Source organism: Thalassophryne amazonica, chromosome 13 (genome assembly GCF_902500255.1).
Source record: "Thalassophryne amazonica chromosome 13, fThaAma1.1, whole genome shotgun sequence".
Lineage (NCBI taxonomy): Eukaryota > Metazoa > Chordata > Actinopteri > Batrachoidiformes > Batrachoididae > Thalassophryne > Thalassophryne amazonica.
Genome location: NC_047115.1, coordinates 12,669,665 through 12,692,735, shown reverse-complemented (window position 1 = coordinate 12,692,735; position 23,071 = coordinate 12,669,665). Strand labels below are relative to the sequence as shown.

Sequence of the window (23,071 nt, the reverse complement as noted above, 5' to 3'; positions counted from 1 at the left end):
TCATAATTTAAATTGGCAAAACATGTCAGTAGGATATTTGCATGTCTGAAAATGGAATGTCAGATATTTATGATTGGATAACTTTTGAAATAATCAAGATTAAAACTGCAGCATGATGAATATTAAACTCCATCCACTGACTAATTGTGTGTTTTAATAATGTGTGTGTTACCTGACAGGGTTGTTGGCAACATCGGTGTCCTTGGCGTGGACGCGTCCCACCATGGTGCCTTCAGGTGCGTTCTCCTCCACTTCAAAGGTGTAACTGGGAGCTACAAACACAGGAGGCTCGTCCGCATCCTCCACCGCTATCTACACACACACACACACACACGATTGTGAGATTTGTGAAATAAACCCCACACAAAGTCATCCTCCACCTCACACGTACAAACGCACCTTTATTGTGGCTTCATCCTTATAAGGTCCCCAGGCGAGGAAGCGAGAGTCCACGTGAGGGTTGGACGCCTCGATCTTCAAACTGTATGACCGCTTCGTCTCATAGTCCACCGGCTGAGTGAAACACACACACAGAAAATGATCAAACCAAAACTCATCACTGTGGAGTCCCACGTGGTCATCTTATCACAAGCAGAGGTTGTTTTCATGTGGAGACTGATCACTGCAGTACACAAGGCTTCTGCTAGGGGGAGCTGTTGCTACATGAAAATCTGACAGCCACTGTGTTTTCTCCCATTGAGAGTCCAAATCCAACTATGACTTCCACTGATTCAGGCTCCTGAATCCACAAGTAGCACATATTCCTTCAGCATCAGATAGACTAAATGTTATTGTGTCCACACTCTGCGACGGACTGATTTGTGTCTTGGGTTTGGAATTTCATTGTGTCAGTAGGTGACAACTTTTTAAATTACTGCTCTGGATAACCCGAATTGAAACTAAAACAAAAGCAAACACAGGAAATGTGCAGGAAATTTTTACAAAACTGTGTATTCTTCAACTAGAAGGACACTCAAAGTGCATACCTTTGATTTTTAATTATCAGCAGGATGCACTTATTCATCCTGTTACAAGTAACCAGTTTGAATACCAACCTGGCGCAACTGTTTTCATATTTAAAAATGTTTTTGTAGCTGCCACCCTATGGAATCAATTGTTTCTCAGGCAAAGGCTGACAAGAACTGGACCAAAGGCAAAATGAAACATTAAATTGGCGTCTGGCCATTTATGGAGTAATAACAGTCAGACGAGTAGGCTGTATTCATTAATTCATTTTCTTCATTAGATTTGTGATAGACAGCTGATCGCACAACCACCACCCTCTCCTGTTAGCTGGAAAATTTATTAACACCAACAAAGAAGAGAGCGTGGTGATTATAGTTCTTTCTGATCATGTGATGTCATAAAGTGAGACTGGTAAGAAAGGGCTTTAGATCTACCCACCTTTAAAACTGTGACAAATTTATTGGCAAATCAACAGCATTTCCTAGCTGTTCAAAGAGCTTTGCAATGATGACTTATATTCACATTCATGCATGCAAAGGTGCTCACTGCACCCCAGGAGCAAATTGGGGATTAAGGATTGTGATTTGAACAGAGGACCCTCTGGTTCGTAGCATATCCATCACCTTCTACAAACAGCACCATGGTGCTGGTTGAACCTTAGTGATTTTTATGTCTGAGGGGAGACTCTGGTCCTGAACCTGCTGTTTTATAATCGTTTACGACAATAATTTTTAACATAAATGCACTTTTGGCCAATTACGACACAACCGTCACAGATGTTTGCTGTCCTTCTTAAATAAACACATACAAATTAATGATGCAGATTTTAATTCCTAGAATTTCTCTTCATTTTTTTTTTTTTGTTAATACAGTCGGGTAAATTCAGACTGAATCTCATTTAAAAATCACTGCTGAGTTGATCCAATATCACAGGTGGGTCGCTGTCAAAGCTGGAAATTCAATTCACTCGTATTGAGTTCAGCTCGAATTCACTTAATATCACTAAGCGCTCGAACAGCACGACTGAACGGATTCTCATCTGCTGCTCTGCTGGCAGAAACATTTTCTACATCACAGTCAATCATTAAAGAAGCAGCGCAGTAATTAAAAAAAATCTTGCTTGTGCTTCTTGTCTGCTTTATAGGCTAATAATAGTGCATGCGCTTTTGTATAGAAGGTCGCACTGTAAGGGTCGCGCGCCGCCTGCAACAAATGGATACAACTCTCATCTGCAGCCTCTATTGTGGCTATAATCACAGTAAATGACACACGTTGAGATAGCAGTGCTGTATTATAGCATAACTACCGGTTTTCTGCACCACTATTCCTCCATCCGTCTGCCGGTGATGAAGTGACAAAGTGGCGGACGTGAGCTGCAGGATACAGTCATTTAATGAAAGCCCAGTGAGAGCATGCTGACTTATGAGGATTGTATGAAGCGTTATAAAAGCCACTATAAATTTATGAGTGCAACACACAAGGTTTACCAGAGGTTACCAGTTAATAGGCCGGCTATAAACACCCAACATATTAGACTGGTGCTGCCAGATGACAGTATTTTATAATGCAATAATGTCGAAATGTTACAGTTTTCACAACATAAACGGTTATATTTTAAAATCTTTAAAGATATAAAAGTAAGAGAGAAGGTGGCGGGGGGGGGGGGGGGGGGGTATTCATCCAGCTCAGCTTTAAATGTGTACACATGGACAATGTCAACCCAGATTAGCCAGTGAGTACCACAATCTGATGAAATATCCGACCCAAAAAAGCTGGTTTATTCTACGTTTGAGATATTAGCGCTTACATGCTATATAACATGAGGGTGTTCACTCTTGATTAACAAGTACATCAACCATCAGCTTGGGACTCTGATGAGGGCGGTCGCTTCTCCTCCGCTCTCCCTTATCTCTGTTCTCTGCCTTTGACCTTCAAGTCCCTACTTCACCAGACTGTGAATTCCTCAAAATTATATTGGATTCTGGATCTATTGGACTACTATTGGATTTACCATGGAATTGATCAGCTGGTCTTTGAACGCTATTGACACCATTTTTTTCTACAAGAAGGTCAGGACCGGGGATCCTACCTGCCCAGATGGAACGTATCCTGCGGGCTATGTTCTCGACTCCTGGGGGTCTTGGTGTGTTGCATGCATGGTGCTTTTCTCCGATGAGGATGTCGAGGATTTATTCATTTTTGGTCTTATGGTAGCAGGGCTGGTACTTTCTGGCATATGTGGTGCCCTACCGGAAAACTGGCAAGACGGCGGCATCAAGAACCACAGGCCCTCGCTTGTCCATCATGATTAAAGAGGTTGGCAAGGCAGTGTATTCTCAGACTGCGATGACTCTTGAACTCAGACGCAAATTGGATGACATCTTGGAGCAGATGCATGCCTTGCAGTTGAAGCTGAAGATTTCAGAGGCTGGTTAATATTCTTAATTCATAATTGGGATTTGGTTGTGCAAGTGGAACTGTTAAAAAGTGATTTCACTGCTGAAACCATAACATTTCAGGCTTATCAAGCCTGAAGGTCAAATTGCCCTACTGTCTCCTCCAGAGGGATTTGTTTCGGCCTGGGGAACATTGGCTGTTTCTTATCTCATCTCAAAGACAATAAACTGTTTTTCACAGGACTGAAGCATGTTCCATTCCCTTCCCCCACCCCCTCCCTCCCCATCAACACCTTCCCTTTCCGGCGCCCGCCAATGTCTTTCCTTCCCCTGTGGGGGCTGCGCGGTTTTTAGCTGCGGCAGGTCCCCGTTCCCCACAAGCTGGCAGCGGCACGACTCCAGTTGCAGTGGCTACCACACACTCACATCGCCTCAATTTGGAAAACGGACTGTTTCAAGTTTAGTGCACATAAACAATGTCAAATGTATATGTGTTGTCTTAATTCTGATGTGTGCCATTATTACGGTAAACAAGTAATAATTGTAATTAATTACTGTTTGTCTGTGTAATGTGAGTGTGGAAATCGCGTTGTAATGACAATGATAATAAAGCTATCTATCCATCCATCCATCCATCCATCCATCCATCCATCCATACTGAAAAACTGAATAGTTGAACCAACTTAAATGATTGGTTTCAATTGGTAACATCTAAATGAATGAATGAATGAATGAAAGTTGTTTGAACTTCTGTTTCTAAGTTAGAGTTGATCTAACTTATTAACTTGCGTTCATCAACTTAATTCATTTAGATGTTACCAATTGAAACAACGTTTTAAGTTGGTTCTTCTTTTTCACCAATTTGCTCCGAATGTGTAGTATATGCAACTCCGATTGTGTGGCCAACTGAAAGCAAAATATGGGTCTAGGTCTTCACTCAGACTAGCAAATTTCAACTTGGAGCACCTTATGTAGTGGAGCAGATAATGGAAAAATCTTTCATTTGGTGGTACAAGCACCAAATTTGGCAAAGTGATTCCCATGATATTGTTTAGCACATCTGGTAGATTGGCCACTTTAAATTTCAAGAAGGTGGCCATCTTGGAAAATGACCCATCAAAAATCACTTTCTACACAGAAATGTTGTGATCGATTAAAATTATATTGATGTCACATTCTGTTTTATTATGCTTTTTATTAGCTAATTATGGTATTTATGTTTCATTTTGCTTATTTAGGTTGAGGTTTATTACATTTAGTATCACTGGTTTCCATCCATCAAATGTTTTGAAAATGTTCATCACTTGAAACTACTGTATGTCGGCCTATTAAAAGTTCTTTAGCGTTGAATACTTTGTGTTGTTATTTTTAATATCTGCAGTTAACATGGTCAAAAAGGCAGTTTATGCCACCAAGATTGTCATGTTGTTGTTGGAACATGAAAAATTGAATGGGGTATGCCCGAAAAACCTACAATGTGACACCAACATCACACAAATCAAATAAGTAACAACATTTTTGTTAAAAAAAAAAAAAATGGTGGCCATCTTGGAATTAGACACCATTGTGTATTTTCCTGATTCTGTAAAACAGATCCATTGTGACCGGAGCATTTCATTGCAAAAAGTAATTTTCTGTAGAGGTCATTTTGGCCTCCATTTTGGAAAATGCCTGCCATCTTGGATTTTTAAGTGGGCAGCTTGGTAAGTAGGAATCATCATGCCAAACAGGGATGATAGATTTTATCAGTATCGATGACATTATCGATTCTGCTTATCGATCCGATTCGTTATCGATTCCCTTATCGAAACCTCTTGTGAATTTTCTGTGTACTAAAAGTAGGCTTTACGGATTTTCTATGTTAACGACATTTTATTGAGTCTTAACGTAAATAAATATGAAATTGGTCACTGTATCCTTGATCTCTGGACATAAATAAAAATAAACAAAATCTGTAGTTTTTGTCAAAAGCATTTCCTTGTTTGAATTCGAGAAGCTCTGAAATGCAATCTGGGACTATTCCAGACAATAAACTGCAGTGAGTGCAGCATCCATTTTGGTGAGAAAAAAAAAACAATTCTCCTTATTCAGATTCATTCCAGTAGTATTCTGCTCTTACTAGGATGCAGCAGTTTTCTAGCTTGGCAGATAGTTCTGGAGGAAATAACTGAAGAAATTAACACATTGAAAATATGGTTTGACCGAAACAAATTGTCATTAAACTTGGTGTTCACAGGAAACACTTATTTAATTCAATATGTATTTATTTAGGTTCATTGTTAGTTGGTTTCATATTTTCTGTTGTGTTTTTAATCAGGTTCTTTTTGTCTCTTTCTGTAAAATTGTATTGTAGCATTATCAGTTATTATTACGATTATTGTTGTTGTTGCTATTATTATTATTATTATTAATATATAAACAAAAATAAATGTAAAAAATTACAATTTGTAATACATTTGACTCTTTTACGACAACAAACACTGAGCCATTAATTATTATACAGAAAACAAATGCACACAAACATGCTGAGATGCGAAAAGCTTAATGCTAACTTTAACATTGAAAATGCCATACACATGCTAACACATTAGCATTGGCCCCGTTTTTAAGTTATAAAATACATCTATCAACTGTTTCAGAAGACCATGACAGGTCAGTTTAACATAAAAAAGGTAAATATTACTCACAGACATATGCACTTTGGAGTTTTAGCGGGGAAAAATTAAGATAAAGCGAAATAAAAACCAATGACGCAGCGAGTCAGATCAATGCTTCATTGCTTCAAGCTTCAAAGAAGAGCCGCACTGCAGAAACGGTTGATTACGGTTGAGTCGTGATCATTTTCCAGACAAACACCACCAAAAACAACGGCCGCTCTGAAGGACCGATGAGGGAATCGTTAAGCAAAAAGGCTACTGATGTCGGTGGACGAATCATTTCTTAACGTTACCCGAAAAGAACCGGTTTGGTGCTTGTACCCCCAAATGCACGATTTTGCTGTAAAATTGATATATTATTATTTGTGGTCCAAGAAAACTGGCAAACAGTTCCAAGTGACCTCTCCTGACTGTTTTTGGTCTCATCCACTAGGTGGCATTAGGTTAGCATGCTTTATGTTATATGGCGTCTTTCACATGCACTCAGCAATAAATGGGTGCTGGCGTCCTGTCCAGTGGGAAATTACTACAGAATCCCAGGATAAGCCGCAGCACCAGAGGCCCTCAGGACCTGTAGATCACTTGCTAACAGACAAATAGAAGCAAAAATAAAAGTACTAACTGGGTTGGTGCAAATAAATAGGTTAACACTGATTAGTTTTATGTGATGAGATGTACTCCTGGCATTAGATGAGGACGATCCTTACTGGCTGGAACCCACTCGGTAATAACTCGGCTCTAAGCCTAATCAAATAACAGCAATAAACAGGTATCGATCAACGAGGTGAAGAAGAGAGAATATTAGTCGTTTCTTCTAGTGTCACTCATCCAACATGGCGATTAGTGCCTTTTTTAAACGGATTGAGTTCAGATTCAGGTTCTGGTTGACGAGTGACATTTCCGCTCAATGGCTTGTTGGAAAGCCATTGAGGTGCGGCAGCATCGGTCTCAGCGGCGAGGACAAACACAACGTTAATAGGAAGGATGTGACCCAGTTCGTTCAGTCTCACCTTCTTGTCTCTGTCTCTGTCTGTCTTTTTAACACACGCACGCAGCTCCTTAATATTCTGTGGACTGCTTTAGTCAGGACACAGTTGAAAGAGAATAGCTGATTAAGCCCCCGTGTGTGTGTGTGTTTGTGAGAATAGTGATTAGTTGAACGCTCCTACCCCCCCAACACTGATTTCAAAGACGTGGGTGTGTGCATGTCTGCAGTCTGTTGCCTTCGTAGGCCTTTGCACTACAGGACTAATGCATAAAGACATGCACAGTTTGTGCTGGTGAAGCCAAAATTCCTGCATCTTATTCCAGTTGGAACATTTTTTTTTTTTTTTCTTTTGTGAACTTTATTATTTTGTTGGGAGTGACTTTGGTTGTGTGTCGATGAAACTAAATGATGAATCAAAGCTGAGAAACGAAGCCACAGAGGAAATGCCAGATTCTGCAGTTGAGGTTGGCTCCAAAAGTATGATACTTTCTGGAGACCATCATGTTAAAACTCATGTTTACAGCCTGGTGCAAAAAAAAAAAAATTGCTTTGGTGTCATTGGCTAGTTTCTCTGATCATGATAAGTGTATGGGGGGGAGGAGGAGCAGGGATTATTATTATTTTTTAATAACTCATCAGTTTAAGGTATTTTAAGTCACAGCATTATGAATAATAAGGGTTGTCATAACTCTGAGAGACAGCTATGTGCCATTGTTTTAACCACAAGGGTAAAAACCAAGGCCTTTATCGTCTGTTGTTAGAACATGTTTTGACAATGGGGAGTGAGGTTCACTGCACAGCACCTCCTTCTGGTCACCGTTACACTAGCTGCTGTGAACTGGACTGTATTTATACTTTATAAGAGTTTTATAAGAAATATCTGCGCTAATATAGTTTGCTGTGTGCTGAATTGCACAAATGCACCATCCAACAAGTCTGTGCTACAGTATTTCCATTGAGTAAAGTTTCTGTGATTTAGTTTGCATATTAGCACAAATTAGCAGGTACTGAGAGCTTGGTCAGGTGATCTCCAGTCCTTAGACCCCAGACCTTCTTGATGGTACAAACACTAACTGCTACATGTTTAAGTAATTGCAGCAAAAACCAAAGGAACAAACAATAACCTCTCTGATTGAGGTAATAAATTGATTCATAACTTTATAAAAAGTTGATTCTGTTTGGAACCAAATATTTGTTTTCCAGGAATACCTCTAATGATCACTTTGATTATTGATTTTTTTTTTTTCTGTTAGGGCGATCTCCCATTCACAAATTTTGGCTCCAATTTCCAACCTGATTTAAAAATTCACGAAATCTGGCCAGATTTTTTAGTTTTAGTTTTTGCCAAATTAATTTGTAAACACATTACTTATTGATATGTGATTATATACAACTACAATTGATTATTGCCAATTATTGCCCATTATATCACTGTGCCATCTTGTGTGCAAGATGCTGTTTCTGTATACTCCAAAAAGCTAAAATTTCTGTTAAAATCTCAAAACTGTCTTCTGTTGAAGAGTGTGACATGATTTTTGGATGTTTGGAAAGAGAATCAGAACGGGGATTCTGCTCAGAGAACGGTAAGTCCCGATTACTACATGTTGTACCCGATTTTCCAATTTCACCTACTTTTACAGAAGACTACCACCAATATGCATCAACTAAATGTAATCTCGATGTATCCAAACATCACAAATTGAACCTTAAACTTTCCCGATTGCTCACAGTGTCGTACTGTGCTACTTATAACATCAATTACACACAATTTCAGGCTCGGCTGGGTATCCTTTTTTTTTGTTGTTGACAAAATTCATATGTAAACACAGTTCTTATCACTTCTTATTGATATGCGATTATATACAGTTGTGTTGTAATTCATATTCTCTTAAAATGGCCAAAAAAGCAAAAATTCTGCCAGGCTAAGTAAACTTTGAGCTCAACTGTACAACTACAATTGATTATTGCCAATTAGGCCCAATGATGTATGATTCCCACTATATCACTGCGCCATCTTGTGTGAAAGATGCTGCTTCTGTATATTCCAAAAAGCTAAAATTTCTGTTAAAATTTCAAAACTGTCTTCTGTTGAAGAGCGCGGCATGATTTTCATGGGTTTCGTGTTCGGAAAGAGAATCAGAATGTTCATGCATGTTGTACCCAATTTTCTAATTTCACCTACTTTACAGAAGACTACCACCAATATGCATCAACTAAATGTAATCTCGATGTATCCAAACGTCACAAATTTGCGCACGTTGTGGCGTAAATTTATGGTGTAAATTTGAAGTACACCAAAGTTTGCCGTGACATGTATCAAGCAGTGCGCACCTGCCCATTTCCAGCGTACGCCTGACGCGACCTTGATAAACGCGGCGGGTGAAAACAATCGTAATTATAATAAACACGCCCATAAATATTCAGACTCCGCTTCAGACACACCCTCATTTTACGACATGGAAGCCAGGAAGACGGCAAAGAAAAAGAACTCCACCAATCACGACGCGTGCCAATAGAGCATCAAAAGCGGCCGTCGTATTAATTGTTTTGTAGTATAATCAAAAAAGTGTTACAGTGGTCCCTCGTTTATCACGGGAGTTACAATCTAAAAATAGTCTGTAATACGCAAAACTGCGACGTAGTCAGTGTTATTTTTTTACAATTATTATAGACATTTTAAAGCTGTAAAACCCCTGTAAAACCACTTTATACACTTTCTCAATCAGGCATTAACATTTTCTCACTTTTCTCTCGTGTGTAAACACTCTCAAAGTTCAAACCTTAGTAGAAAATAAGACCAAACTCTTTTCAGGCCCAAACATTTGTTTGAGAAATAAAAATAGAACATTTTCCTATAAATAATTATGACTTTTAGAACTAACAAATTTAATTTTAACGATCAACCTACGAGGTTGGACACATAAGAAATTATTAATGGTGACTGACCAGTATTTCACAGATCGCGCGTCTGCGTCCTGACGCCGCGCCTTTTTCCACTCACACCTGGCTGCAGGTGTCTGTTTCCGAGTGACAAACACAGTTATGAGTAGTTGTTGGCGCTCTTTTTTATTCTGGGAGAGAAGATTCTTATAAACAGACACGCAGAACACAGAGCACTGTAAAAAAAAGGCATGCAAAATTGGACTAAAAACTCCGTGAAACGGCGAGGCCGCGAAAGGTGAACCGCGTTATAGCGAGGGACCACTGTATTCTCTTTTCACATGTCAATAATTCTTGACATGTGGATATTTGCTCGCTCAATTAATAAGACACGCCTAATTTTCAGATTTCTTTATTCTTAAGATGTATTTCTTTATTTATTTTATTGTGACAAACGAATGGAGAAGGCAAAACCTGATTGCAGCACGGGCGAAGGGAATGACAACACTACAGTTGTTATTATCAATTTCATTGTCTAAAACGATCACACCACAAAGTTAAGCTCAGCGCTGCTCGCCTTTTTCTCCAGAACCTGGAGTCAGAGCAGCGCTGAGCTTTCTTTGCGGTCAGCGCTGTGGCCACGGATCGTGCTCGATAGACCAGCAATCCAGCAAAAGCGGAATTTGTATTGATTATTAAGTAGTATAATCAGGAAAGTGTTATTTATGTAACATATGCATTGATTTGTATAATGGCACTGTTTATCAGGCCGATCATTTTCATTTTTATGTGGATTCCAGCGCTGGTTCATTTTGGTGTATAATTTACGCCACCTCTCGACCTGGTGTATATTTTCAGCACAGCGCACGCCAACGACCACATTGATAAATGCCAAGTGGCGCAGCCGTTTTGGCGTACACCCTATATACGCTCAAATATCGCCGTACGCACGTTGATACATGAGGCCCAGTGTCCTACTATGCTACTTATACCATCAATTACACACAGTTTCAGGCTTGGGTGGGTATCCTTTTTTGTTGTTGTTTTGACAAAATCATTAACAGCTGGGTATCAAAATGCAATAATGTGAGGTGGATTTAAGGTATTTTACGGTAGAATAATCAATGAGGTAAAAATACTTGTGCACCATGTCGAGCTGACAACAGTTAAAACTGAGTCCAGTTTCCATGTTGGAGGGGAAAATGAACCAAAGGTCTCAGTTCAGTTCTGCAGCATAATCCAGTTTTCAGCTGTCCATCTGTACGCTCAGAATGTTCCAGGCTGTATTTCAGCTCCCATCTCATCCCTCACAAACTACCCTGCTGAGTTTGTGAGGAGATTCCCGCTTCGGTTTGCAAACCAATTAGCAGCTGCCTCCTGCTCCACTATTGCTCAGAACCACCCTGTGGTCATCGGACTATAAATTCTGAATGCAAAGATTTTAGAAAGTTTGGATTGCCTTTACAATGATAAATCTATTCATTTTTATTGAATGTATTAATATATTGTCCGTGGCATTGTGTCATTGGCCTCAATGAAACATAAAATTCCTGGTTACTTGCTGTGGCAGTTAAATGTCTTAACTGGCTGCAGTCTGTTTATTCATGTAGGTCTGGTCAAAGCCGTGACGCGTCCACTGTGAATATTTTGCACTTTCAGTTTTGCTGAACATTCACAAGCAAATTTGCACTGATGCCAAATCACGTGCTAACCTGATACTGCAAACATCTGAGGTGAGGAAAAATCAGCGTTTTAATGGAGCAGATGGATATCATGCTTGCTAGCTAGCTAGTTAGCTGTATCACATCATATGTTTATTAGAAAATCCTTCTCCACCAAATCAAAACTGTTCACAGCAAGTCGCAAGTCAGGAATAAATATGCAAACACCAAACACATTCTTTATCCAGATATCCAGACAGCGACTGGGCTAACTAGCCTGCCAAACTGTTACAATCACTGCACGTTTGGCTAGTTAGCATGAAGTAGACTTTAAAACAGGCTGGTTGAGCTCATTTTGATAAAATAAAATATTTCGGTCATGTGTCCACTGGATATTTCAAGGCTCCCACTACGTTACGGCCCATTCACACTCTGATGATTACCTCGGCGTTTGCCGTTGAAGAGCGAAAAGTTGATTGACGTCAACTGGTGCCAAGGTTCGCTAGACTCTGCAGGAGCTGAATCGAAATCATTCGCGCAATACTGATGTTCATTGCAGTCCTGGAAAAACTTTATTCAGCATGCTTAAAATCTTCAACTTTTATGCTAAAAGACCGGCAAGAGTTGAGCTTTGCTACTGCTACATCACCTCCGCTACTACATTTTTACTGCTCCATTCCCTTCCTCTGACCTCCACTGACGAGCGGCGGAGGCTTCACTAGACACACAAATGTGACGAGATATGTAGACATCGTCTCAACGATGCACCAGTAGCAAGTGAAGCAATCGCTGAGTTACGTCAAGTTCATATAGGCTATGTCATGTGACGTAGCAAACACTGAGTTGACGATCAACTCTGCCAAGCTACGCTACTGCTATATGGAGTACACTACCAATGCACCCACCCTGGAATGGCAGATGTTGAACTACGTCCTATAGTAAGTCAGTGGACCACTGGCAAATGTTGAGCTCCACCAGTACAAGTTGCCCTCCACTGAGCTACACTGACCTGCGTCAACCACGTCACGTCATCATAAAGGCCCCCTAGTGAGCTTATCGCAACTTTGACCTTTCATTTGTGATATTTACATAGTATATGTAGTTGTTTACTGAAAGACATCTCTGATTCTGAGTCAAGTCCCAACCATCATGCAAAACCGTGACATCACATTAGCCTAGCGCACCATGATTCCACCTCAGGTTTCATAAAATTCCAGCAGCCCTGTGCAACCGAGCAGTCAAACGCTGATGGTCGATGGCTTATTTGTTGTGTTAAAAAAGCTTTGCTCCAAGGCACACAAACAGATGTTGAGAGAAAACCAGAGCACCAGAGTTGTTCATTCATTCTGTCTGGCCTGAGCCTTTATGAGGGAAAGAAGCCTCTGACCACGGCGTCACTGATGCCGCGCTCTGCACATTGACCTGCACAGGGTTGGCTTACGCAGACGACTGTGAGAAAAAGCATGAAAAGGACTCGTATCAATTGGTTCAAAGGGAGATTTTTCCCACAGCATCGGTAGCATCGAGCTGTGGGTTCAGGCTGGCTGCTTTTCAGAGCAACATCAGTGTTGTGTGGGCAGCAACGCAACTAGCCGTGAATGTCATGTTGCTGTCAAAATATAATTACACCACTGAATGCCAAGTCTTTCATAAATATGGATACGGTTTGGGAGATTTTTATGGTGCAGTGGTGGTTTGGACTTCTTGCACCGAAAAACTTCTTCCATTTTCATTCAGGGTCACCACAGTGGACCTGGTGTGGATCCACACGCCAATTTGCTGACGATGGGTTGATTCCCTTTAAGTTGACTGTTTGTGCAAAAGTTCCATCGTACATTTTAGTGGACAGTAAAAGTAAAAACAGAAAATGGACTTTAAAGACTAGAAGGGGATCAGAACTGATGTGACCGATGGTTTAAAAATCAGCAAAATGATGTCAGAAAGTCTACGACCAACAAATCACTTAACGATAATCTAAAAGTATATTTAGTTGCCGTTTCTTATAATTAGGAAATGACTTCATCTCAAGTTGTTTGTATTTGTTTGTTTGCATGAGATGTTTTTATTCTGGACATTTGAATGGTCTAATGATGTTTCAGTTTTTAATATGAGGACCATGTTGAAATTTTCTGACTGAAAGTGGTGCGTAAACAAACATACAAATAAGTAAATACATAATTTCATAGAATGCACCGTTTGATGGCGGTGTGCAGTAGTGCAGTGGTTTCTCTAGTTCCCAGGACAAAATGCTGTAAAACTGGTTTTAAAATTGCCTTTGCAAGTCCGACTGGCAGGGTTGCGCGTCGGACACAGAGCCTAGCTGAACTTAATATGAAAATAAGGAATGCTTTCGCCACGATAACATCAACAGGATCTTCTGATCTCAGAGCTACGTTGGGAAGGTTCCAGCTACTGAGAGCACAGGGCTGCTGTAGCAGAGCGCAGCGCGCAGGAGGCAAGAGGAAGCGGTGTGCACGGGAGCAGAAACGGGGCAATGGGAGTAGCCTGATGGCTAAGCTAAAGGCTAACGCTACCCGACCACTGATCCTGTCTGTTCCTGGACAATGTCCACTCCTCGGATAACAAGCTAGATCTTATTCATTCGACATTGAGGTCCTCCAAAGAAATTAAGCACTGTGCTGTTTCCTGTCTGATGTAAACCTAGATAACCAACAACATGCCGGACTCAGCCTTCCGTGTAGACCGAAATATTCAGGGAAAACCCATGGGGGTGGACTCTGTGCCTACATAAGCAAAAGTTGGTGCACAAACTGTACTCTTGTGAGCAGCCACTGCTCCGAGGCAATAGAGCACTTAATTGTGAAATGTCGGCCACACTATCTACCTCATGAATTTGCAGCGGTGTTCGTCATTGTTGTTTACATCCCGCTGGATGCTAACGCTAATGACATGCTAAAGATGCTTCACGACAACATCAACCAGCTCCAAAACAAGCATCCCAAGGCTTTGAATGTGTTAGTTGGGGAGTTTGATCACGTAATCTGATGGACATTCTGCCCAGATTTGACCAGCACATCACCATACCAACACGGGGAAATAACACACTGGACCGTGTTTATGCAAACATATGAGCTGCATTTTTTGGTTTGTTTTGGTTTTAAATGAGATGTGGAATGAAACCTTCAAGGCTGACCTGGGGTGGGGATAACTACTGAATTTCCCACTAAAAAAAGCACTGAGAGCCAGGCTATTTATTTTTATTCATGCTTCTGGTGGAAGAATGAACTTGAAGTGCTGCTTTAGTTGGAAACTGAACATCTCTGGGACATTAACTGTTGCCCAAACATAACAAAACACTTAAACTGAATGATGCTAAAGCAGAAGCTGTAAAACTATCACTGTAGAATATTGAACAAGCAAGTATGAGAGTAAAATTAAAGAGTTGCATAAAATAATGGACATATTAAACAATATTCCATATAATCATCACTTAAAGGTAAAGCTGTTGTGCATAAATGCTGCTTTTCATCTGCAAACACCTCCTGATGATTGTTCACAGTGTTATCAGTGCTTGGAGATGGAGAACAATCTTGAGGTTAAAAAAAACCTCCATCACTCAGCAGATGTCGTCTATCCAGACTATCTGATATTCTTTGGCAGAGTAAACACAGACAGAACAGACACAGCAACGTCGCTCAACCCAGCCCCACTGCTGCAGAAAAAAGCTAACATCTCCGTCTGCAACCTCTCGGTATCAGAGGAGTTGGAATGTAATGGACATGTGAGTGGACGGGAAGAGAAGCATCACGGAGCAGCAATATGTGATCATCACTTTAGCAGTCGGGTCTGCTGATACAAAAAGATGTAAACTGATCATGGACTGTGACTGCCCACTGCTCCTAGTGGTTGGATTGTGTCTAACTGTAATTACAATTTGTTAAATGCAGAGGACAAATTTCATTGTATGCATGTACAATGACAAAAAAGACTTATTCTTATTCTTATTCAAATTGAATTACTGACAGTATGGTAAAATCTAGAAAATACCCCTGGAACCCAGAGGGTTAAGCAAATTATTGCTTCCCAAATTATCATGGCAATGTTAAAGTGGCATCCTGCTTAAACCCAAGAGTCTGTATGCACCTTTGAAAAGTCCCAAACTTGGGATAAGTGACAGATGTGATTTGAGTAGGTTTGGTGCATTTTTGTAAGTCAGTGGGGAAAAATGAATCACAGCAGTGGAACAACTGGTCTTAGCCATCCACCAACATTCTTATTTTATATGACCCTCTCCAAGAAAATGGCCCCTGAGCACAAGCCCCAAACACTGAGAAACATATGGAGATTTTTCTGACCTGATTCCACAGAAACAGGCTGGGATGAAATATGCTGCTGCCTTCACCACCTCTCCTCTGGTCGACTACCATCTGCCGCGTCAGGTGACGGTGATTCTGCGGCAGCGAGGAATACGACTGCTTTCCTCCTCTTGACGTTTAAATGCAGTATAGCTGACGTGTTGTCTTTTTGTCCCCACCCTACATCCAGAACATCTCCTAATCTCTGGCCTAACCAGGAAAATGGTAAGGACTGAAGCAGAATTTGATATTTGACTTTTTGATGTTTCTCTTTAAATTCTATTATTTCTAGAAACCATGAGAGTCAGAGGTCGACTGTGCCGAGAGGGAAAGCAGCCCGACCGCAGCTCAGCGGAGGATTCGGCTCCTAATCCTGACCTGGAGCTGCACATGCAACAGTGTGTTTGTGCGAGTGTGAGACGGCGCTGTGCATTCGACAGAACGAGAGGCTGAGTGTGCACAAGACACACGGAGGGGAAAAAAATGTAATTGTGTGTGCTGAGCTGGATCGCTGGAAGCTCCGGTTGCAATGAGTCTGTGGGTTCCAGTCACAGTGCAAGAGGATCAGTGCTGTGGCTGAGGGAAGCATCAGTGGTAATGCACTCTCTGTCACACGCACACCGAACCGGCACAATTCTTATCAAACACACAGACACACACACGGAATATGATCCTGTCAGGAAAGTGGAGTAAAATGAAAATCCCCTCTTTGCTTCCATCTTACTCCTCTGACTGTCAACGAAAACTCCTGAAACAGACCACACAATTTGAAGAAAGTTAAAATATGCTCAGAAATGAAGTGATTTTGTATAAGATGAATACTGAATATACATTTAATTAAAGAAATACACAAAAGTGTGGTGCTGTTTGGTTGATATTTCCATTCTGGACAGCTCTCAAAAAATGAGTACAACAAGGAGATGGGTGAGGAAAGCCACCAAGACACTCATGACACCTCAAAAGGAGTTATAGGCGCCTGTGGCTGTGATTAAAGAAACTGGGCATAGTGCAACCTTTGTCTGTTGTATAACTGGTCACAGTAGCATCATGGAGGAATAAAGAAGGATTTTCATTAAAAAAAAACAAAAAAACATGGATTTTCAGCTACAGTTTGCTAAAACAGCATCTGGAAAGTATCTACATCGCTTCACCTTTCACCATTTTATGTTACATTATTCAAAAATGGAGTAAATTCTACTCACAACACCCCATAATGACAACATGAAGTGTTTTTTTTTAATTATTACAAATAAAAAACTAAAATATCACACGTACATTAGTATTCACACCCTTGCCATACGCTTGGCACACGTATCGTTGGACAGTTTTGTCCATTCCTTTTTGCAGCACCTCTCAAGCTCCATCAGGTTGGATGGGGAGCGTCGGTGCACAGACATTTTCAGATCACTCCAGAGATGTTCAGTTGGATTCCAGTCTGGGCTCTGGCTGAGCCAATCAAGGACATTCACAGAGCTGTTGCATTCATCTTTCCCTCAATCCTGACTAGTCTCCCAGTTCCTCCTGCTGAAAAACATCCCCATAGCATGATGCTGCCACCACCATACTTCACTGTAGGGATGGTACCTGGTTTCCTCCAAACATGACGCCTGGCATTCACACCAAAGAGTTCAATCTTTGTCTCATCAGACCAGAGAATTTTGGTTCTCATGGTCTGAGAGTGCTTCAGGTGCCTTTTGGTAAACTCCAGGTGGGCTACCACTTTTACTAAGAAGTGGCTTCCATCTGGCCACTCTACCATACAGGGCTGATTGGTGGATTGTTGCAGAGATGGTTGTCCTTCTGGAAGGTTCTCCTGTCTCCACAGAGGAATGCTGGAGCTCTGACAGAGTGACCTTCAGGTCTTGGTCACCTCCCTGAGGTGGAGAAGGGCCTTCATTGGGACCTTCATTGGGACCTTCAAAGCATCAGGAATGTTTCTGTATCCTTCTCCAGATCTGGGCCTCAGCACAATCCTGTCTGAGGTCTACAGGCAATTCCTTTGACTTCATGCTTGGTTTGTGCTCTGACTGTCAACTGTGGGACCTTATATGTAGACAGGTGTGTGTCTTTCAAAATCATGTCCAATCAACTGAATTTACCCCAGGTGGACTCCAATTAAGCTGCAGAAACATCCCAAGAATGATCAGTCAAAACAGGATGCACTTGAGCTCAATTTTGATCTTCATGGCAAAGGCTGTGAATACTTACGTACACATGATTTCTTAGTTTTTTATGCAAAAATATTTATAAAACCCCTTTTTCACATTGTTAGTATGGGGTACTGTGTGTAGAAATTTGAGGAAAAAAAAAAGAATTTCATCCATTTTGGAATAAGACTGCAACATAAAATGCGGAAAAAGTGAGGCACTGTGAATACTTTCCGGATGCACTGTACATGGGAGACTTTAGCTTAGATTTGAATCTTTTTTCTTGGAAGAAAATTCTTCTCTGCTCCACTCTACATGACATTGTGAATGTTGTTGCAACAGACTGTTTTAATGGTCATCTTGATGGCTTCCCTCATTAGCGTTGGCAAGCTAACTAGCTTGCTAACGCTTTCGTTTTTATTTTTTTTTTATTGTATTTTTATTTTTATTTTTATTTTTTTTCTCTTTTAGCACTGTTGTCGTGCGTTATCTGTGCTGCTCCACAGCGTGTTTAGTTGATTTTTATTTTATTTTAGCACCGTTGTCGTGCGTTGCCTGTGCTGCTTCATGGCCTGTTTGGTGCCTTGATTGGGGCACTCCTTCTGCTGAATCACCTTTAAATTATTTACACATTATTCACTTTGTGTGTTTTTAGGAATCCGCTAGGTTGCGTAGCTACTAGCTCTTAGCCGATTTAGCATGGCGGCTTCTCCTGTCTCTCCCGTACTTTTCTGCTCTGGGTGTGAAATGTTTAGTTATTCCTCGGCCTCCTTTAGCAGTAACGGTACTTGTAATAAGTGCAGCTTATTCGTAGCTTTGGAGGCCAGGCTGGGCGAATTGGAGACTCGGCTCCGCACCGTGGAAAATTCTACAGCTAGCCAGGCCCCTGTAGTCGGTGCGGACCAAGGTAGCTTAGCCGCCGTTAGTTCCCCCCTGGCAGATCCCGGGCAGTCGGGAAAGCAGGCTGACTGGGTGACTGTGAGGAGGAAGCGTAGCCCTAAACAGAAGCCCCGTGTACACCGTCAACCCGTTCACATCTCTAACCGTTTTTCCCCACTCGACGATACACTCGCCGAGGATCAAACTCTGGTTATTGGCGACTCTGTTTTGAGAAATGTGAAGTTAGCGACACCAGCAACCATTGTCAATTGTCTTCCGGGGGCCAGAGCAGGCGACATCGAAGGACATTTGAAATTGCTGGCTAAGGCTAAGCGTAAATTTGGTAAGATTGTAATTCACGTCGGCAGTAATGACACTCGGTTACGCCAATCGGAGGTCACTAAAATTAACATTAAATCGGTGTGTAACTTTGCAAAAACAATGTCGGACTCTGTAGTTTTCTCTGGGCCCCTCCCCAATCAGACCGGGAGTGACATGTTTAGCCGCATGTTCTCCTTGAATTGCTGGCTGTCTGAGTGGTGTCCAAAAAATGAGGTGGGCTTCATTGATAATTGGCAAAGCTTCTGGGGAAAACCTGGTCTTGTTAGGAGAGACGGCATCCATCCCACTTTGGATGGAGCAGCTCTCATTTCTAGAAATCTGGCCAATTTTCTTGGATCCTCCAAACTGTGACTGTCCAGCGTTGGGACCAGGAGGCAGAGCTGTGGTCTTACACACCTCTCTGCAGCTTCTCTCCCCCTGCCATCCCCTCATTACCCCATCCCCGTAGAGACGGTGCCTGCTCCCAGACTACCAATAACCAGCAAAAATCTATTTAAGCATAAAAATTCAAAAAGAAAAAATAATATAGCACCTTCAACTGCACCACAGACTAAAACAGTTAAATGTGGTCTATTAAACATTAGGTCTCTCTCTTCTAAGTCCCTGTTGGTAATGATATAATAATTGATCAACGTATTGATTTATTCTGCCTAACAGAAACCTGGTTACAGCAGGATGAATATGTTAGTTTAAATGAGTCAACACCCCCGAGTCACACTAACTGTCAGAATGCTCGTAGCACGGGCCGAGGCGGAGGATTAGCAGCAATCTTCCATTTCAGTTTATTAATTAATCAAAAACCTAGACAGAGCTTTAATTCATTTGAAAGCTTGTCTCTTAGTCTTGTCCATCCAAATTGGAAGTCCCAAAAACCAGTTTTATTTGTTATTATCTATCGTCCACCTGTCGTTACTGTGAGTTTCTCTGTGAATTTTCAGACCTTTTGTCTGACTTAGTGCTTAGCTCAGATAAGATAATTATAGTGGGCGATTTTAATATCCACACAGATGCTGAGAATGACAGCCTCAACACTGCATTTAATCTATTATTAGACTCTATCGGCTTTGCTCAAAAAGTAAATGAGTCCACCCACCACTTTAATCATATCTTAGATCTTGTTCTGACTTATGGTATGGAAATAGAAGACTTAACAGTATTCCCTGAAAACTCCCTTCTGTCTGATCATTTTTTAATAACATTTACATTTACCCTGATGGACTACCCTGCAGTGGGGAATAAGTTTCATTACACTAGAAGTCTTTCAGAAAGCGCTGTAACTAGGTTTAAGGATATGATTCCTTCGTTATGTTCTCTAATGTCATATACCAACACAGAGCAGAGTAGCTACCTAAACTCTGTAAGGGAGTTAGAGTATCTCGTCAATAGTTTTACATCCTCTTTGAAGACAACTTTGGATGCTGTAGCTCCTCTGAAAAAGAGAGCTTTAAATCAGAAGTGTCTGACTCCGTGGTATAACTCACAAACTCGTAGCTTAAAGCAGATAACCCGTAAGTTGGAGAGGAAATGGCGTCTCACTAATTTAGAAGATCTTCACTTAGCCTGGAAAAAGAGTTTGTTGCTCTATAAAAAAGCCCTCCGTAAAGCTAGGACATCTTTCTACTCATCACTAATTGAAGAAAATAAGAATAACCTCAGGTTTCTTTTCAGCACTGTAGCTAGGCTGACAAAGAGTCAGAGCTCTATTGAGCTGAGTATTCCATTAACTTTAACTAGTAATGACTTCATGACTTTCTTTGCTAACAAATTTTGACTATTAGAGAAAAAATTACTCATAACCATCCCAAAGATGTATCGTTATCTTTGGCTGCTTTCAGTGATGCCGGTATTTGGTTAGACTCTTTCTCTCCGGTTGTTCTGTCTGAGTTATTTTCATTGGTTGCTTCGTCCAAACCATCGGCATGTTTATTGGACCCCATTCCTGCCAGGCTGCTCAAGGAAGTCCTACCATTATTTAATGCTTCAATCTTAAATATGATCAATCTATCTTTGTTAGTTGGTTATGTACCACAGGCCTTTAAGGTGGCAGTAATTAAACCATTACTTAAAAAGCCATCACTTGACCCAGCTATCTTAGCTAATTATAGGCCAATTTCCAACCTTCCTTTTCTCTCAAAGATTCTTGAGAGGGTAGTTGTAAAACAGTTAACTGATCACCTGCAGAGGAATGGTCTATTTGAAGAGTTTCAGTCAGGTTTTAGAATTCATCATAGTACAGAAACAGCATTAGTGAAGGTTACAAATGATCTTCTTATGGCTTCGGACAGTGGACTTATCTCTGTGCTTGTTCTGTTGGACCTCAGTGCTGCTTTTGATACTGTTGACCATAAAATTTTATTACAGAGATTAGAGCATGTCATAGGTATTAAAGGCACTGCGCTGCGGTGGTTTGAATCATATTTGTCTAATAGATTACAGTTTGTTCATGTAAATGGGGAATCTTCTTCACAGACTAAAGTTAATTATGGAGTTCCACAAGGTTCTGTGCTAGGACCAATTTTATTCACTTTATACATGCTTCCCTTAGGCAGTATTATTAGACGGTATTGCTTAAATTTTCATTGTTACGCAGATGATACCCAGCTTTATCTATCCATGAAGCCAGAGGATACACACCAATTAGCTAAACTGCAGGATTGTCTTACAGACATAAAGACATGGATGACCTCTAATTTCCTGCTTTTAAACTCAGATAAAACTGAAGTTATTGTACTTGGCCCCACAAATCTTAGAAGCATGGTGTCTAACCAGATCGTTACTCTGGATGGCATTTCCCTGATCTCTAGTAATACTGTGAGAAATCTTGGAGTCATTTTTGATCAGGATATGTCATTCAAAGCGCATATCAAACAAATATGTAGGACTGCCTTTTTGCATTTACGCAATATCTCTAAAATCAGAAAGGTCTTGTCTCAGAGTGATGCTGAAAAACTAATTCATGCATTTACTTCCTCTAGGCTGGACTATTGTAATTCATTATTATCAGGTTGTCCTAAAAGTTCCCTAAAAAGCCTTCAGTTGGTTCAGAATGCTGCAGCTAGAGTATTGATGGGGGCTAGCAGGAGAGAGCATATCTCACCCGTGTTGGCTTCTCTTCATTGGCTTCCTGTTAATTCTAGAATAGAATTTAAAATTCTTCTTCTTACTTATAAGGTTTTGAATAATCAGGTCCCATTTTATCTTAGGGACCTCGTAGTACCATATTACCCCATTAGAGCGCTTCGTTCTCAGACTGCGGGCTTACTTGTAGTTCCTAGGGTTTGTAAGAGTAGAATGGGAGGCAGAGCCTTCAGCTTTCAGGCTCCTCTCCTGTGGAACCAGCTCCCAATTCAGATCAGGGAGACAGATACCCTCTCTACTTTTAAGATTAGGCTTAAAACTTTCCTTTTCGCTAAGGCTTATAGTTAGGGCTGGATCGGGTGACCCTGGACCATCCCTTGGTTATGCTGCTTTAGACGTCGATTGTGGGGGGGTTCCCATGATGCACTGTTTCTTTCTCTTTTTGCTCCGTATGCATCACTCTGCTTTTAATCATTAGTGATCGATCTCTGCCCCCCTTCACGGCATGTCTTTTTCCTGGTTTTTTCCCTCAGCCCCAACCAGTCTCAGCAGAAGACTGCCCCTCCCTGAGCCTGGTTCTGCTGGAGGTTTCTTCCTGTTAAAAGGGAGTTTTTCCTTCCCACTGTTGCCAAGTGCTTGCTCATAGGGGGTCGTTTTGACCGTTGGGGTTTTTCATAATTATTGTATGGCCTTGCCTTACAATATGGAGCGCCTTGGGGCAACTGTTTGTTGTGATTTGGCGCTATATAAGAAAAAAGTTG

At 41.0% G+C, this 23,071-nt stretch overlaps 1 protein-coding gene across 1 annotated transcript in view; it reads right to left on the bottom strand.

Annotated features, from left to right (window-relative positions):
- cdh11 (cadherin 11, type 2, OB-cadherin (osteoblast)) overlaps positions 1 to 23,071 on the bottom strand; it is a 266,524-nt gene that overhangs the window by 20,020 nt on the left and 223,433 nt on the right. The window contains exons 9-10 of the mRNA XM_034184513.1: positions 400 to 513; positions 173 to 312 (exon numbers count right to left, since the gene is read on the bottom strand). Of these exons, the coding sequence (XP_034040404.1) occupies positions 173 to 312; positions 400 to 513 (254 nt within the window). The remainder of the gene's footprint in view (positions 1 to 172; positions 313 to 399; positions 514 to 23,071) is intronic.